The sequence below is a fragment of the Sorex araneus genome, chromosome 3 (assembly GCF_027595985.1).
Source record: "Sorex araneus isolate mSorAra2 chromosome 3, mSorAra2.pri, whole genome shotgun sequence".
Classification (NCBI taxonomy): domain Eukaryota; kingdom Metazoa; phylum Chordata; class Mammalia; order Eulipotyphla; family Soricidae; genus Sorex; species Sorex araneus.
Window position 1 is genome coordinate 62,553,351 of NC_073304.1, and position 16,581 is coordinate 62,569,931.

At 41.2% G+C, this 16,581-nt stretch overlaps 1 protein-coding gene across 1 annotated transcript in view; it reads right to left on the reverse strand.

Moving 5' to 3' along the window:
- PRORP (protein only RNase P catalytic subunit) overlaps positions 1 to 16,581 on the reverse strand; it is a 103,294-nt gene that overhangs the window by 55,828 nt on the left and 30,885 nt on the right. Inside the window, exon 5 of the mRNA XM_004612160.2 lies at positions 13,057 to 13,164. Coding sequence (XP_004612217.2) covers positions 13,057 to 13,164 — 108 coding nt within the window. The remainder of the gene's footprint in view (positions 1 to 13,056; positions 13,165 to 16,581) is intronic.

Here is a 16,581-nt window from a genome sequence, read left to right on the forward strand (position 1 = left end):
CCATAAACACAATGAATTTCACCTCTGCTATCATAAAGTAAGCTATGCTCCAGCTAGCGGCAGTTTTCTCTCACTGTTTTTCAAGAATGCCTGTACTTTCTGTATCTAAAAACCTATGGCTCAAATCCTCCCCAATAATTCTGCCTGAGAAAGTTCCCCTCAAATCCCACCTCATTCACGAAACCATTCTCTAGTCTTCCACCCTGTACCTTACTTATGGTGTTACTATGTTCCTTCCCTTATTTGTATATGTGTTTTCCAGGTAGTGAATTCCTCAAAGGCAAAGGCTAGATGTATATGGCCATTTCCAGGACCACATAAGGGTCCCTTAATTTTTATGGAATTTAATTGGGGCACAAATAATTAAACTTACTTTGTTGGTTTGTAGAAGCAGCATTAATATTATTACAAAGTGACTAATAATTAACCTTCTCAAACAAAGTGTTACTATAAACGCATCTCTCCTGGGTTTTTAGTTATGCAAAACAAATGTTTGGTTGTTTGGCCTGTGGTACATAAAAATAAAAACACACGGTGTAAGGGTGCAGAAGAGGCAAAAATGGACCTCTGGACCCACCAAAGTCCATGGCACCACTGCATCCTGCAAGCCAAAATGAAGGACGAACCCCAAAGAAGTGACCTGCTAATTCTGCTCCTCCAAAGCCAGAGCCTGGGTCTCAGAAGGCCCCTGCAAAGGAGGGAGAGAAGGTGTCCAAAGGGAAAGGGGAGGGGATGCTAGTGAGGATGAGAAAACCCTGCAGAAAATGGAGCTAACTGAGCGGGCACAGGGCGCAGCAGGGGCCGGCAATGCCCAGGGAAGTGTGTGTCTCCCACTATGCATTGCGCTTCTGATAACCGAGTCTGTGGAGACTGGACAGTGTGAAATACTATTTTTCTCCTCAAGCTTTATACAAATGTAAAATATTTGAAGGGCTGGAGCAATAGCACAGCAGGTAGGGCGTTTGTCTTGCATGCGGCCGACCCAGGTTGGATTCCTCCGCCTCTCTCGGAGAGCCCGGCAAGCTACCAAGAGTATCCTGCCCACATGGCAGAGCCTGGCAAGCTACTGATGGTGTATTTGATATGCCAAAAACAGTAACAAGTCTCACAATAGAGACATTACTGGTGCCCGCTCGAGCAAATCAAAGAGCAACGGGATGACAGTGACAGTGATGCAGTGATGTTGTTAGTATACAAAATAATTGCTGTTTTGGGGAAGGATCTAAGCCACTAAGTCAAAACACTGGATGGAACAGCAGTGGGGGGAACACCTACCTATTAGTTTTGAGAGTCTGTGCTCCTAGGAAGAAAACTTCCTTGATTCACCCACATCAGTCACCTTGTCACAAATGTCTTGTGGTATGAGAGAGCTGAGATTTGTGTCTATGTCCTTCTGGCCACTGCACGCCCTGGCAGCCCCCAGGAGATGACCTCCTCAGTGGTGCAGAAGGCCTTTACTTGGACAAAGGCTGTTCAGATGCATTATTCTGCCATCTCCCTTCCAACTCTTGAAAGTCAGGGTCCACTTGTGAAAAGTTGTTGAACAAGACACTACACAGGAAATGGCAGCTCTTCCTCTATACCTTCTTGGTGCAGAGCATCAAATGAAGACATTAGCTGGGTTTTGGAGCAGCTTTCTGATTTTGTTGTTTTGTTTTCGATTAGAAAGCAGTTGTTTACTAGCTGACCGGATTACAAACATATGGTAGATATCTCAGTTCATCCTTCTGATCAGCTGGCTGATCTGGTTGTGCTGCTGGCGGCATGTCCACCTTCTACAAAACAGCCAGTCTTTTTCTTCATTCCACCTCCAGGAGGCGATTTTTGGAATGGCCCAAGGAACCTGTTTGGTTCTTTGAAGTGTTTTCTAACACTACAGATTTTATGAACCACACCCTCCATGCAGATGATGCCATATTTACCAAGAGTTTGAGCAAGCAATGCATTATCTGTTAGGGCAGTTTGCATCTTGTGGATTTTGTCACAACTGCACATGTGAATTAGCTGATTTCCTGGTTTCAGATCTGGGTACCCCCCAAGAAATATATAGTTCTGCAATCCTCAGTGTGTTCGTTGAAGCTGACTGAGCTTAACAAAGGTTTCACTAAAGATTTAGCAAAGGCAGAGAAGCTGCAATACCACTCAAACTTGCGTCTTACACCATATCCCTCTGATCCTGATGACAAATACCAATTTGCGTTCTGCAAGTAAGTAAAAAGTGCTAACTCTTCTCACCATCCTAGCCATTGGGATCTCCGTTTTGTACATACACCTATACTCCTTGCAATAGCACTTCACTTCTTCATCGATAAGTTTCTTCCTCACCTTTCAAAGCACCTTTGTGTCAATTTCTTTGTCAGATGCTTGATCTTCAGCTCTGAAAAATTCTTTTGCCTTTTTTTTTTTCAGGGTTTCAGGCACATTAGGAACCTTCCTTATCTTCTCTCAGGTTGCATAGGCTTAGCAGAAATTTTCTTTTTCTTCTCTTCTGTCCCCACCCATAGTTCAATTGGAAAACTGTGGTTTTCTGATTAAGGGAGTTCATTGAAGAAAGCAGTGTGGAAGTTGCTGTATACTATTAACAACTGTCTGCCTGGGTCCTGCCCGAAATACCAGAACTGTTTATGAAACGTATCTCAAATAAAGCCGGAAACTTCGGCTTGCAGACACTATAAGACACTACATGGAAACAGCATAAGGCATACTTTATGGTTTCTAAAGCAGTACACATACACATACACACGCACACACATACACACACACACACACACAAATTCCACTAGTTGGTTAGTTCATGCCTTCTGCTATTATCTTAGAATATCCTAAATTCTAGGGTCAGAGCAATAGTACAGTGTGTATGGCATTTGCCGGCTGACCTGGGTTTGATCCCTGGCATCTCATATGGTCCCCCAAACACCACCAGGAGTAATTCCTGAGCACAGAGCCAGGAGAAACCCTTGAGCACTGCAGGCCGTGGCCCCAAAACCAACTAACCAACAGACAAAAAGAATATCCTAACTTCTAAATGGTAGCAGGTTTGGGAGCTTTAAACTTCATTCTTTTGGAGGGAGGAGTGTCAATGAAGTCATAGAAAGAGAAAGGACCTGTTCCCTTCTGAAGTAGAAAGCATCCAGGTTGGTGACCACAGGGTCACCTCCATTCTGAGACTATGTCTTATTCAAGGGGGAAATCTGGTAAAAGGTTCCCTGGAGTTATTTACTAGGTTCAAGTTTGTGTATTCAAGGGGAAAAAACGAGAGTAGTATGGCGCTTGCCTTGCATGCAGTCGGCATCACATATGGTCGCCCCCAGTCTGCCAGGAGTGATCTCTGAACGCAGAGCCAGGAATAAGTCCTGAGCATTGCTGGGTGTGGCCCCCAAACAAACAAACAAAATATAAAAACTAAAGGAAGAAAGAAAAAAACTGACACAAAAATCAGGTAATCTTATAAAATAAAATAAAATTAAAAAAAAAATCAGGTAATCTTGAGGGGTAAACTTCAGGGAGCATGACAGAATTCCACAGATAAAAAGGAAGAAGTTATGTATTAAGGCAGGAAGAAAAGACAGTAGAAGAAAGCCACCACAGAAGAGGCCCTCCCTACCCCAACTCTAGTACAGCCGGGAAGATGATCCCTTGGAGCTGGGTGTGACCTAAAAACAAAGCAAAACAAAGAAGAAAGAAAGAAAAGAAAAAGAAAAGATTTCAGCCTATTCCGCCTGTTTCTACTATGGCTATACCAGACCAAAACAACTGAAGGTTTTTGAGAAATACTCAAATACTGAGAAATATTGAGAAATACTCTCCCTATTATAGCCTTGTTAAAGAGGCACCTATACATTTGAAACAACTGTCAGCATCCCAAGGAATTGTCAAAGGCTTATGTGACCATGAAATTACATGAAAGAATGGGGAGATGTGCCAATTCCACCACTGAAACTAAGCCAGTGAAGAACATAGGCACAGCAAATGAATTTAATGCAAAACAGCCAAAGGTTTTGAGTGAATCCAGTACGGAAAACTTTTCAAGTTCTAAAGCATTTCAAACCACGGAAACGATAAGTTTTTTTCTTTGCATTTCCACTGACTCTGAAAAATCTTTATTATTTGCCCAATTATAAAACACATACTAATTCATTACTAAAAATACCTCTAACATGACACAAACAGAAAACCCCATATCCTATATAGTCCTTCCTTTTGGAATTAATGAAGGTTATTGAGTTGAGCGACAGCCTTTTTTGTGTTACCTGAAACACAGGAAGAGGAGAGATGATATGAATAAGTTTATACTCTTTCCACTTCTCTGTTCACCTGCACCCTCCACTGCCAAGAGAACAAGTAAAAGATGGAAACCCAAAAATATATGCCGATCTTCCAAAACAAGCAATATAAACTATGAAGAAAAACCACCAAAGGTGAATAAACAAAACCGTTACAAAAAGTGGCAGAAACAGTATTATATGAGTCTGGAAAATACAGCAAATTTTTTTTAAAAAATCCCTTTCTTCTTTATTGTCCTCTATAATCAAAAAGGGGACACCACTGTTTCCTTCAAAAAAAAGTTGGACACAGCCAGCTAAATTATTTATAATTTTTTAACCTTAAAAAAAAAAAGAATGTTAGGGTTGGGAAACACAGGTCTAGCATGTGTGAGGCCCCAGGTACAATCCCTGGCACATGGCCCCCTGGGCACCACCTGGTATAGTCTTGGTGGCTGCTGAGCACTGTTGAGTCAAAAGTTACAGGGAGTGAAACCCCGACCCTCCTTTCCACCAACCCTCCCCCCAAAGATTTTTTTTTTATATATAAAGTTAGGGGCCAGGGATGTGGCTCAGGGGCAGAGCACTTACTGTGCATGTGTGAGGCTCTGGTTTTGCTTCCTGGTACCACATGACCTTCTAAGCACATAGACCTGGTGCCCCCAGCACTGATGGGGAGGTCAAAAAAAAAAAAAGAAGAACACACACACAGACACCACCACCACCACTACCAAAAACAACAATAATGTTACACAAAAGAGGCACTTCATAGTGACAGCAGGTAAGGAGGTGCTAAAAGGAAAAAAAACCCACAATGGTAGGGTAGGTCAATGAGTTACAGGAGTCAACAAAAATCTTGCACTGGGAAAAACTAGAAACAAAAATAAATAATATTAAATCATAACCCAAACCACAGACATCCACAAATCTATACTGTTGTAAGTGATCAAAGAAACAGGTAAATGGGGGAAAAACAAACACATTTCAGTGCACAAGAATTCCAAATAATTTATGTTCTGCCTTTGAAAGGTGAAACCTAATTGTCATCTCTTTGTAGGCCACCTGGAAGTAATGACTTTCCAACAATCACAGTATAAAAAGGGGGGAAAGAATAAATCTCCACAGTGGGAAAATCTGACCAGCATTTTGCAGGCAAGTGATCAAGCTGCACCCACAGTGATCAGTCATGTTGCTACTATCAATTTGTAACATGATGTGATGGAAAAGGGCTTTTGCTTCTGAGGTCTCTGGGACCCCAAGTCCACAATCCCAGCATAATCATGAGAAACACATCACACAGATCCCCACAGAGGGGCATTCTCCATCCTAACTGGACCGTTCTCAGCATCTCCAAGGCCACCCAGATCAAGGAAAGTCTGAGACACTGCCACAGTCAGGAGTGGCCTAATGAGAGCTGGGGACTGCTAGCCAAGATGCTGTATGGGACCCCAGGACAGAAAAGGGCTGTTGGGAACAGGGAAATCTGGGTAGCTGTAATAACCTTCATTAATTGTGACAATCATATCATAAGAATGGAAGATGTGAATGGCAGAGAAAACTAGCTGTGGGGAACATGGGAACTCTATTATTTTTGTAGCTTTCTTGAAAGGAAAGAATAAATTTTAAAAAAGGCAATTATTTTTGTTTGCTAAGGGCAGCAGGGCTGATAAGAAGAAGCTGGGAGACAGTGGTGAAGAGATATTGTTACTCTGGTGGTGGGCAGGATGCAGTGACACTGTACTCCAAAACATTAATAATAGAACTATTGAAAATCATGGTTCCTAGAAGGAAAAAGCACCAATAAAAGAATGCAGTTTAAATAAGATATAAGATATTGTTAAATTTCAAAATTGAACGAAAGAATAGCCAATCTTTATTTTGCTCTCCATTTCCTCTGATTTATCATACTTTTTATCACCCAAAAAGCTTACCCATCCCTAAAGGATGTTTAACTAAGTTTTTTTTTCTTTTTGGGTCACTCCCAGCAATGCACAGGGGTTACTCCTGGCTCTGCACTCAGGAATTACCCCTGGCGGTGCTCAGGGGAACATATGGGATGCTGGGAATCGAACTCGGGTCTGCTGCGTGTAAGGCAAACGCCCTACCCACTGTGCTATCGCTCCAGCCCCGGATGTTTAACTAATTTTCATACACACACACACACACACACACACACACACACACACACACACACACACACACACACATAAAACTCCTGGAATTGCTCAATGGTAGTTGATGCAAGTTCAATTCCTGACATAACTGCATGTGCTGAGTGCCATGTTGGAGGCACTTTCAACTGTGATCCCAGTGCCAAAACAATGTTTATCCAGATGCACCACAACCAAGTATGTGTAAAAACAGCAAGTAAAATGTGAAGTCCCCAGCAAGCACAAGGATATGTATGAGCACCACAACCAATTGTATGCAGCCTCTGGTCCTTCAACCAAGGGAAGGGAATCAGGGGAAACTTTCATCTATACAAATATATATTATTTAGCACTTCAGATGCAAGCAGGATCTCAAGTCAGGATGGAAGGGCAGGGGAGTTGGGATAAGAACAGGTCGTATACTTGAATACTGCTTTATGGCTTATTAGTGATGTGACAAACTAACAATCCTTCTTCTCTTTAGTTTCCTCACTTTTAAAATGGGAAAGCATAGTAGCACACCTACCATAGGGAGTTGTGCAGATTACATAAGACCAGACATAAAAAATTCTTGTACAGAAAAAAAATCAAAGCATATCACTGGCCCCTGTCTTAGTTCTCATTAATGGTCAGTGTTAAACAACAAATGGCTAAAACCATGAACAGAACTTCTGGTTAGACACTACAGTGTCAGTTTAATAGTGATTGAGCATGTGCATATGTGTGTGCATGTGCAGAGAGGGGAAACAGACTAATATTGACAATTTGGTATCCTTGTGAATCAGATTTTTTGGGTGGCACTGGGCAGGGCAGGGGAGTTGATTAATTAAAAATTGATTAATAAAGTGTTAGTGCTTCAAGATAATTAGAAGAGCAGTTTATAGCTTCAAGAACATGTTTAAATAAACTTATTGCTCACTCTGGAATTACTCTTGACTCTGTTCTCAGGGATCATTCCTGGTAGTCCTCAGGGGCCCATAGTTCTGGTGATCAAACCAGGGTCAGCCATGTGCAAGGCAAGTTTTATCCCCTTACTATTTCCCCAGACAGCTTGGAACTCTTGCACAAAAAAAACTAACTTAGTAAGTAAAAAAAACTAACTTAGTAGGAAATCAGATATTATGAGATCTATGCTTTTTTTTCTTTATTTCTCCAATGGCATGATGATGGCTAAGTAAATCAGATCAGAATGATGATCAAGTAAATGTCACAGAAGTGGGATGGATAAAGTGGAGTGAATAAAATTAAATATTGAAAAGAAATTAAGAATGTAGTAACATTAATACTTTCATAGCCACAAGATGATGTGGCTTCAAATTTCACTTTCAAAGGGTGACACTCCTGGCTTTGTGCTTGGGGGTTGTTCCTGGCAGTGCCTGGAGAGCCATGTGGTAGCTGGGATAGAATCTGGGCCTCCGGCATGCAAAGCTCCAAGCTAAGTATTATATCTGTATTTGTTTGGGGGCGGGGTGTAGGGAGGTTGCATTCCTGGAGGCAATCAGGACAATTCCTGGCTCTGTGACTGGAGATCACCCCTGGCAATACTGATCTAACCTGGATCTCCTGAATGCTGATCTATTTTGTAGGGTTATTTCAGGCCATTTGAAGAGGAACTTCTGTTTTCATTTATCTTACAGACCTAAGTCCGGTAACATTGCCTATCTGTCATCTCTTTCCTAAACAGTTAAGAAAACTTTTAAGGGCAAGAGAGATAGCTCAGAAGGCTGAGTGCATGCTTAGCATGCAAGAGGCTTGGGTTTGATTCTCAGCACTGCATGGCCCTGCAAGAACTGCCAGGAGTGACCCCACGCTACTCTTCAGTAACTGAATTTTCATCTTTAAGTTTATTGACTGACTTTATAGGCTAAGGGAGAGCAATTCATAGTATGCACTTTGTGTGCCCACTTCAAATCTCCTAGTTTTCCTGAGCTTATTTTCCCTTTGTACTCTTATTTTAAGTTAACCTTCTACATTGCATATATAATTGCAACTATCTTATATCTGTTACAGAACAAAGTAGAACAGATATAATCTATAAATTAAGAAAATTTATGTGGAGGGGGTGAACACTATAAAGAACTGTATATTCCTAATATTATCTAAAGATGTCTAAATGAAACATTGCAATACAACCTATTATCTGAATTGATTTAATCAACTGATCTTAATTGTATTTGGGCAGAAAAACCAGCCTTTACTGGTAAAGGACTTTGTAAGAAGTCCAAAATAGAACTTATTTTATGTTATTTTATTTTATTTTGCTTTTTGGGTCACACCTGGCGATGCACAGGGGTTACTCCTGGCTCTGCACTCAGGAATTACCCCTGGTGGTGCTCAGGGGACCATATGGGATGCTGGGAATCGAACCTGGGTCAGCCACGTGCAAGGCAAACGCCCTACCCGCTGTGTTATCACTCCAGCCCCTTATTTTATTTTTTAAAATATAAAATATGTTAAAAGAAAAAATAGTTTTTTTCAAAATAAATAGCAAAAATTATTAATAATTAGAAGATAATTAACTTCAAGATAATTTAGAAGAGCGGTTTATAACTTCAAGAACATGTTTAAGCAAACTAATTGTTCATTCTGAAATTGCTCCTTACCTTTCAGATTCAACAAATACTTTAAGTCATTATTTGCTAAAGTGGGCATTAAATCGTCAGAGGTTGTCACTACCTACCACATTCCTGAGCAGTGTGTTTTACAACACTGCCATAGAAGCAAGATATACACAATAATGATTCACAATCTCACCACACCCCAAATAGTTATCACACAAGCATTATCAGTGATACACCACAGGAGAATCAACTTGCCAATAAGATTTTGCCAGAAAGAAAACAGATACAGGAGCTTAGCAACACTGTTCCTAACAATGCTTCTCTTAGATACCAGATTACTTGAGGAAAGGCAATTCTGGAAATTTTGTTTCAAACACTGTGCCAAGTATACCTTTTGGGGACATTTGGAAAGAAAGGGAACCTGAGGTCAAATTTTATTTTTTAATTTTGGGTCACACCCGGCGATACACAGGGGTTACTCCTGGCTTTGCATATGGGATACTGGGAATCGAACCTGGGTCTACTGTGTGCAAGGTAAACACTCTACCTGCTGTACTACTGCTCCAGTCCCACTGAGGTCGAATTTTTATGGAAACTTTGCTAGGCTTCATTGATCTTTCTCCTTGTTCTTGATGGCTCCACCTGAGTTTTGACCGACTGTTCCTTTTCTAGCAGTTGGACTGTGTTTAAAATAATTCAGAGCTGGGGCTGGAGAGATAGCACAATGGGTAGGGCATTTGCCTTGCACGCGGCCAACTCAAGTTCTATTCCCAGCATCCCATATGGTCCCCTGAGCACCACCAGGGGTAATTCCTGAATGCAGAGCCAGGAGTGACCCGTGTGCATCACCGGGTGTGACCCAAAAAGCAAAACAATATAATAATAATAATAATAATAATAATAATAATAATAATAATAATAATGAAAATAATAATTCTGAGGAGCTAGGAAGGTAGCAGAGGGAACCAGGGCACATGTTTTCCCTGTGTGGGGCCCTTCCATTTCTAGCAGCACAGCACTGCATCCCCAAGCCTGAGTACTGACCTGTGCGGCCTGATTGGCCAAGTACTTCAGGGAATGACTCTGGGTGCCTGGACATTGTTTGGGAAGTCCCCCTTCAGCCCTCCTACTCCCCAAAAGAATTCTGAGAGCTAGGTTATTCCCACAGTCACATGAAAAATCATAATTCCTACACACATGCAGCAGTTGAAGTGGATGGAATGGTGCATAGACAGAAGGAAATGCTTAGTCAGTTTGGCAATATTTTACCTAATGCAATGTGACTTCCCAAGTTATCTATGAAAAATGAATAGTGACTGAGGAACTATAAGACCCTCCTATCCATGACCAGTGATGGGAGAAAGTTGGAACTGGGACTTCCCTTCTTTAGGGACATCTTGAAAACCAAAATTCAAACTTTGGAGAAGTAAAGTGAAGGATGGACAGCAGTAAGAATCACAACAACAAAATGACAAGAGCCCTGTCTGCTGTGCTCTTTCTAGCCTAGGTTGGTCTTTTTGGTTTTGTTTCGGGGGCACATCCAGTGATGCTCAGGGGTTACCCCTCTCCTGCACTCAGGAATTAGTCTGGCAGAGCTCAATAGACCATATGGGATGTTCAGGATCAAACCTGGGTGGCCTTGTGCAAGGCTAACACCTACCCGCTGTACTATCAGTCCAGCCCCAGGCCTTTATTCTTAAACAATGTGTAATTTCAGGGGCTGGAGCGATAGCACAGTGAGTAGGGCGTTCGCCTTGCACGTGGCTGACCCGGGTTCGATTCCTCCAGCCCTCTCAGAGAGCCCAGCAAGCTACTGAGAGTATCTCGCCCACATGGCAGAGCTTGGCAAACTACCTGTGGCATATTTGATATGCCAAAAACAGTAACAACAAGTCTTACAATGGAGACGTTACTTGTGCCCGCTCGAGCAAATAGGTGAGCAACGGGATGACAGTGATATAGTGATTGTAATTTCAGGACTGAAGCAATAGCACAGTGGGTAGGGCGTTTCGATTCCTCCATCCCTCTCGGAAAACCCAGCAAGCTACTGAGAGTATCCCGCCAACATAGCAGAATCTGGCAAGCTACCTGTGGTGTATTCCATATGCCAAAAACGTCTCTCAAATGGAGACGTTACTGTGCCCACTCAAACAAATCAATGAACAACAGGACAACAGTGCTACAGTGTAATTTCAGAGATTTGAGAAAAAAATTCAGAAAACAATTTTTTTTCTGTTTCCTCCTTTAGGTGACATCTTTCAGCTGAGTTTGAGCTGATATTCCCCCCAAATGAAGTCAGTGCACTGCCACAAGACAATAGTACTCTGAAAAGCTGAATAAATAACAACTACTTTTCATATGAACTACTGACAACATTAAATTCTATATTTTTTGCTTCTGAATCACAGCCAATGACACTTGGTGAGTACTTCCAGTTTGATGCTTGGGGGTCACTCCTAGAGGTATTTGGGGACCATGTGGTCCTGGAGATCAAACCTGGGGCTCCAGCATATAAAAACAAGGTTCAGTCAGTTGAACTATCACTGACCCCCTTTTTGTTTTTGTTTTTTGGGCCACAAGTGGCAGTGCTGAGGGCTTACTCCTGGTTCTGTGCTTGAGGGTCACTCCTGGTGGTGCTCAGGGGACCATATGGGATGCCAGGAACCCAGGTTATTTGATTTTTGCTTTTCTGCTTTTTAAAACATTAAATTCTTTTAAGAGTAAAAGATAAAAGCAATGGTTTTATCACATATGATTTCTTTAGTTGATCTTTTGTTATCTGCCTCTATGTTTGCCAAAGTCTGTAGAAACATGTACATATTTGTTTCCCTTAATGCCTACCACATCATTTTATGTACATTACTCTCCCCCCATATTCACGCTGCATTATTTCTGGCAAGCCTCCCTCCATTTTTTTGTTTGCTGTTTGTGGTTATGCTCCCAGCAGTCTTGGGGAGCTACTTCTGGCTCTGTGCCTGGGTCACTCCTGGTGATTCTTAGGGAATCTCCAGGTGGCACTAGGGATAGAACATGGATGACGAGTCCAATTTTAGTATTTTCTATGAGAATGGATACCAAACAAAAGGCAAAAATGCAGAGCTTTTAATTTCTCAGCTTAGATGGGTAACTTTTAAATATGCCCTTCTGATTGTGAGCTTTACGGAGCTTTAGTGATAATCCCTTCATTCTTCTTCTTCTGGCTTTATGTGTATACCATTGCTGCCTGAAAGGCCCCTCAAATATGACTGCCTCCAATACTTATGAGTCAAAAATATTTTTAACTTGTGGGCCAGAGTGATAGTACAGCAGAGTAGCCCCTGAGCATTGCTGAGTGCCTCTCCTATCCCGCAAAAAATCATAATATTGGGCTAGAGACATAATACAGAGGGTAAAGGCATTTGCTGTTCATGTCACAGAACCCAGTTCTATCCCAGCACTGCTTACGGCATTCTAAGCACAGTCAGGAGCGATCCCTGAATATAGAGCTAAGAGTAAGTCCTGTGCACTGGTGGGTATGGACCAACCCTAATGTCCCTCCCCTATCCAACCCTCCCCAAAACAAAACAAAACAAAACAAAAACAACAAGAATCATGACATTACTATTAGAAACTACTATGGCATTTAAAATTGATAGAATTGGTTTCCCTTACCCCACCTAGCCTCCCCCACGAAAGAACTACTTAAACTAATTTATGAACATATTATGTCTGGAAAAAAGTGCTGTGAGTGATATTTTCAGTATTATGTACTGATCATTTATAAATAGAAAGATGTCACTACAGGTAGCGATGATGAACCCCAAGGAGAGAGTAATGTCCTGGAGAAGGTCATGGAGAAGCCAGACAAAGAGGAAGAACTTGGCTCTGTGTGAGATGGGCGCTTTCCTCTTGCTCTTACACAATTTACAAGACTCACTTGCTTATCAGAGATGAAAACGGTGAATGTTAGATGGGTAATTGGTCACTGGGTACTTTCAGAAGCATAGTTTTAGAGGGAGAAAAAGTGTCGATTTAAGCGATCCAATGAAGATCACAAATGGGTACTCTGGAGGTTTGGAATAGCAGAATGAAACTAGTACTTACACTTTGAGATTCCCGAGTTTTGGGAAACATTTTGGCAACATTGAGTCCATCGATGACAATATCGAAAGGAGGGCAGGTTTTTACAAAGTTCTTAAATCGCTTGAGTTCCTAAAAAAGATAGAGAATATTAACAAGTAGTAAAGACCTTATTTTAAACCAATTGTTATGAACTGTTTGATAGTTCAAAATAACCTACAGGTCAAAATATTATACAGGAAATTAGAAGTACCTTTAAGTGAAAATAAAATATTAAAAATATTTTATATAAAATATTATATAAAATATTAAAATCAAGAAATGTATTGGAGTAATAAACAGAGAAGGCATATCATTTTACATGTTAATATGAAAAGAAAAAGGTACTAAAATCATTCACCTATTGTCACTTTAAGGCAGAAAGAGAGCAAGCTAAATTCTAAAGAAAGTGAAATAATAAAGAGCAGAATCAAAGAAATAGAAAACAAAAGCATAAGAAAATTAACAAGGGGTGGGGCTGGAGCAATAGCACAGCCAGTAGGGCGTTTGCCTTGCACACAGCCGACCCAGGTTCAATTCCCAGCATCCCATATGGTCCCCTGAGCACCGCCAGGAGTTATTCCTGAGTGCCAGGAGTAACCCCTGTGCATCGCCACATGTGACCCTAAAAGCAAAAATAAAGAAAATTAACAAGGGGAAAAGTTGGAAAAAGAAAAAAACCTTGAAGAAGACAATTTATATATAAGATTACCATTAATTTGTTTTGTTTTGAGCCACACCTCATGGTACTCAGGGCTTGCTCCTGGTTCTGCACTCAGGAATCACTTCTGGTGTGGCTATGGGGACCCTATGGGGTGCCCGGAATTGAACCCTGGACAGCTGTGTGGAAGATAAGAGCCTTAACAGCTATATTATCTCTCGGCCATTAACTTTTTGTTTTAGTTCTGAATAATCCAAGAGGAATAAGATAAGTACATTAGATCTCTGAAATTCAGGTTTCACTAATAATGTTGAAAATAATGTTCCACTCCCTCAGGTACTGCTCTCTGGATTACTTTGCATTCACATTAGAATGATTAACTAAGGTAGTTCAGTATTGCTGATAAAGTGGACAGTTACTAAAATCAAGAGTTAAACTACACTAATTTATAAAATCCCCATCCACCCATCCAGTTCTGATGTTCTGTGATAAGAAGACCTGGAAATCCCTTAAAACCACAGAACGGAAAGGGTATACCTGAGCGAGAGTGCTTGAAGGGAGTCTGGAAGGCTCTGTGCAAACATGGGATGTGGACTAAAATGGCATTCAAAGACTATCCTCCTGATTGATGGCTTCTGAAAGGTCGAAAAATCCAAGACATCAGGGAGCGTTTTTCCTCCTTTTACTAAAACTAAGTGTGTTACTATTCCTGGATTCCTTGCAGTGCTGCTGTGGGGGTCCCAACAGATTCGCTTTCCAAATCAATTTATGTCATTACACTCAAAAGCCACTGAGTAGACCATCCTGATAAAGGCCAAGGAGCTCACCCACTGCAACAGTGTAGTAGAGCACCCTGAAATAAACTTAAACCCTAAACTTAAGTTCAACTTAAAGGACAATTAACCTCTGGGCAGGAGAGATTGCTCAATGCTCTACATTCAGGAGATGGGATTTGTACCCTGGTATCAAATGGTGCCCCAGTGTCCTTAAAAATATTTTTTTTATGGGACCGGAGTGATAGTGATAATACAGCAGGTAAGACACTTGCTTTCCACAATCAACCAGGGTTCAATTCCTAGCATCCCATGTGGTCCCCTAAGCACTGCCAGGAGTAATTCTTGAATGCAGAGCCAAAAGTAACCCCTTTTTTGCAGGTGTAGCCCCCCAATTTTTTTTTAAATTTAAAAGTCTCATTTACTGAGTTGTTAATTTGCATGTGTGTTATAGGTACAAAGTCACACCTGTTAAAAAAATCAGTGTAACCCCTTCACAGCCACTAGCAAAGTACCGATATGCCTCCGCCACAGGTCACTAGGCCATTCCTGGATTTGATCCCCCTCCCTGCTCTGTAAACCTCAGTTTTAAGGCCTAAGTCTAAGGGTTTGGTTTTTTCTGTTCCCTTTCTTAGCTGCTCCAGCACCCACATAGGAGCAAGATCATTCATTTTCTTTTTTCCTTCTGAATTAATTCAGTTCAATTAATTGAGCCCCTGCAGTTCCATTACGTTAATGTAAGAGGCCAGATTTCATTTCTTCTTATGGTTCAGTGGTATTTCATTGCATATATCTCCCACAACTTTTTAAATCTATGGATCTGTCATTAGACATGGGCTGTTTCCATATCCTGGCTATTATATACAGCACTGCAATGAACACAGCTGTAAAAGTATCTTTAAATTAGTGTTTGGGGGTTCTTTGGATAAGATACCCAAGAGGAGAATTATTAAATTAGATCATAGATCCAATTTTAATATTTTGTATAATCTCCAATCCAGAGAAGCTGAGTCAATTTACGTACCTAATAGTATATGCTGGTTCCTTTTTCTCCACACTCCTGCTTTTGTCTACCCTATTTGATATAAGTCATTCTCACAAGTGTCATATTTTATCTTTTTTCTTTTCTTCTTTGGCTTTTGCCCCACCTGGAAGTACTCAGGAGCGATTCCTGGCTCTGTGCTCAGGAGACCACTGGTAGTGTTGGGGATTTGAACCAGCATTGTGGCCAACTGTAACCTGGTACAAAGCAACTCCCTGTACTATCTCTTTGACCCTAAATGTCTTCTTTGGCCAAGAGTCTGTTCCACTGTTTGTTTCCTTGTTGAGTTTTGTGAGTTCCTCAAAGAGCTCAAATATTAAACCTTTGTGAAACATATGCTATGCCAATGTTTTCTCTCATCTGTCTTTGTGTCTCTTCACTTTGTGTGTACGGTGAGATGGTGAGATGTCTCCCATGTGGTACACAGCTAGGGGGTCACTCCCGGCAAATTCCAGCTCACCAGTGAGGCCCTAACAGTTTGGTCCAGAGGTGGCAGGGGTGACCAGAGTTACTTTCAAGCACTCATGTCTTTCCATTTTATTTTTAATTTTTTTTTTTTTGCTATTTGGGTCACAACCAGCGATGCACAGGGGTTAATCCTGGCTCTGCACTCAGTAATTACTCCTGGTGGTGCTCTGGGGACCATATGGGATGCTGGGAACCGAACCTGGGTTGGCGGCATGCAAGGCAAACGCCCTACCCGCTGTGCTATCATTCCAGTCCCCAATGTCTTCCCATTTTAATGACAGTTTCTTTAGCTAAGCAGAAGCTTTTCGGTTGAATGCAATCTAAATTGTTTATTTTTGAATCTATTTCCCTTGACTCTCAAGTCAAATCACCAAAATATACCATAGAAGTCAATGGCCTGAGTATCCTGCCTGTTTTCTCCAGTGTATTTTACGATTTCAGGTCTAACATACAAGTTTTTTATGCACTTTCAGTTAACTTTTGTACATGCTGTGAGAGTACGATCAGTTTCACTCTTTTCTATGTTGCTATCTAGTTTGTCCAACACCATGTATTGAAGAAACTTG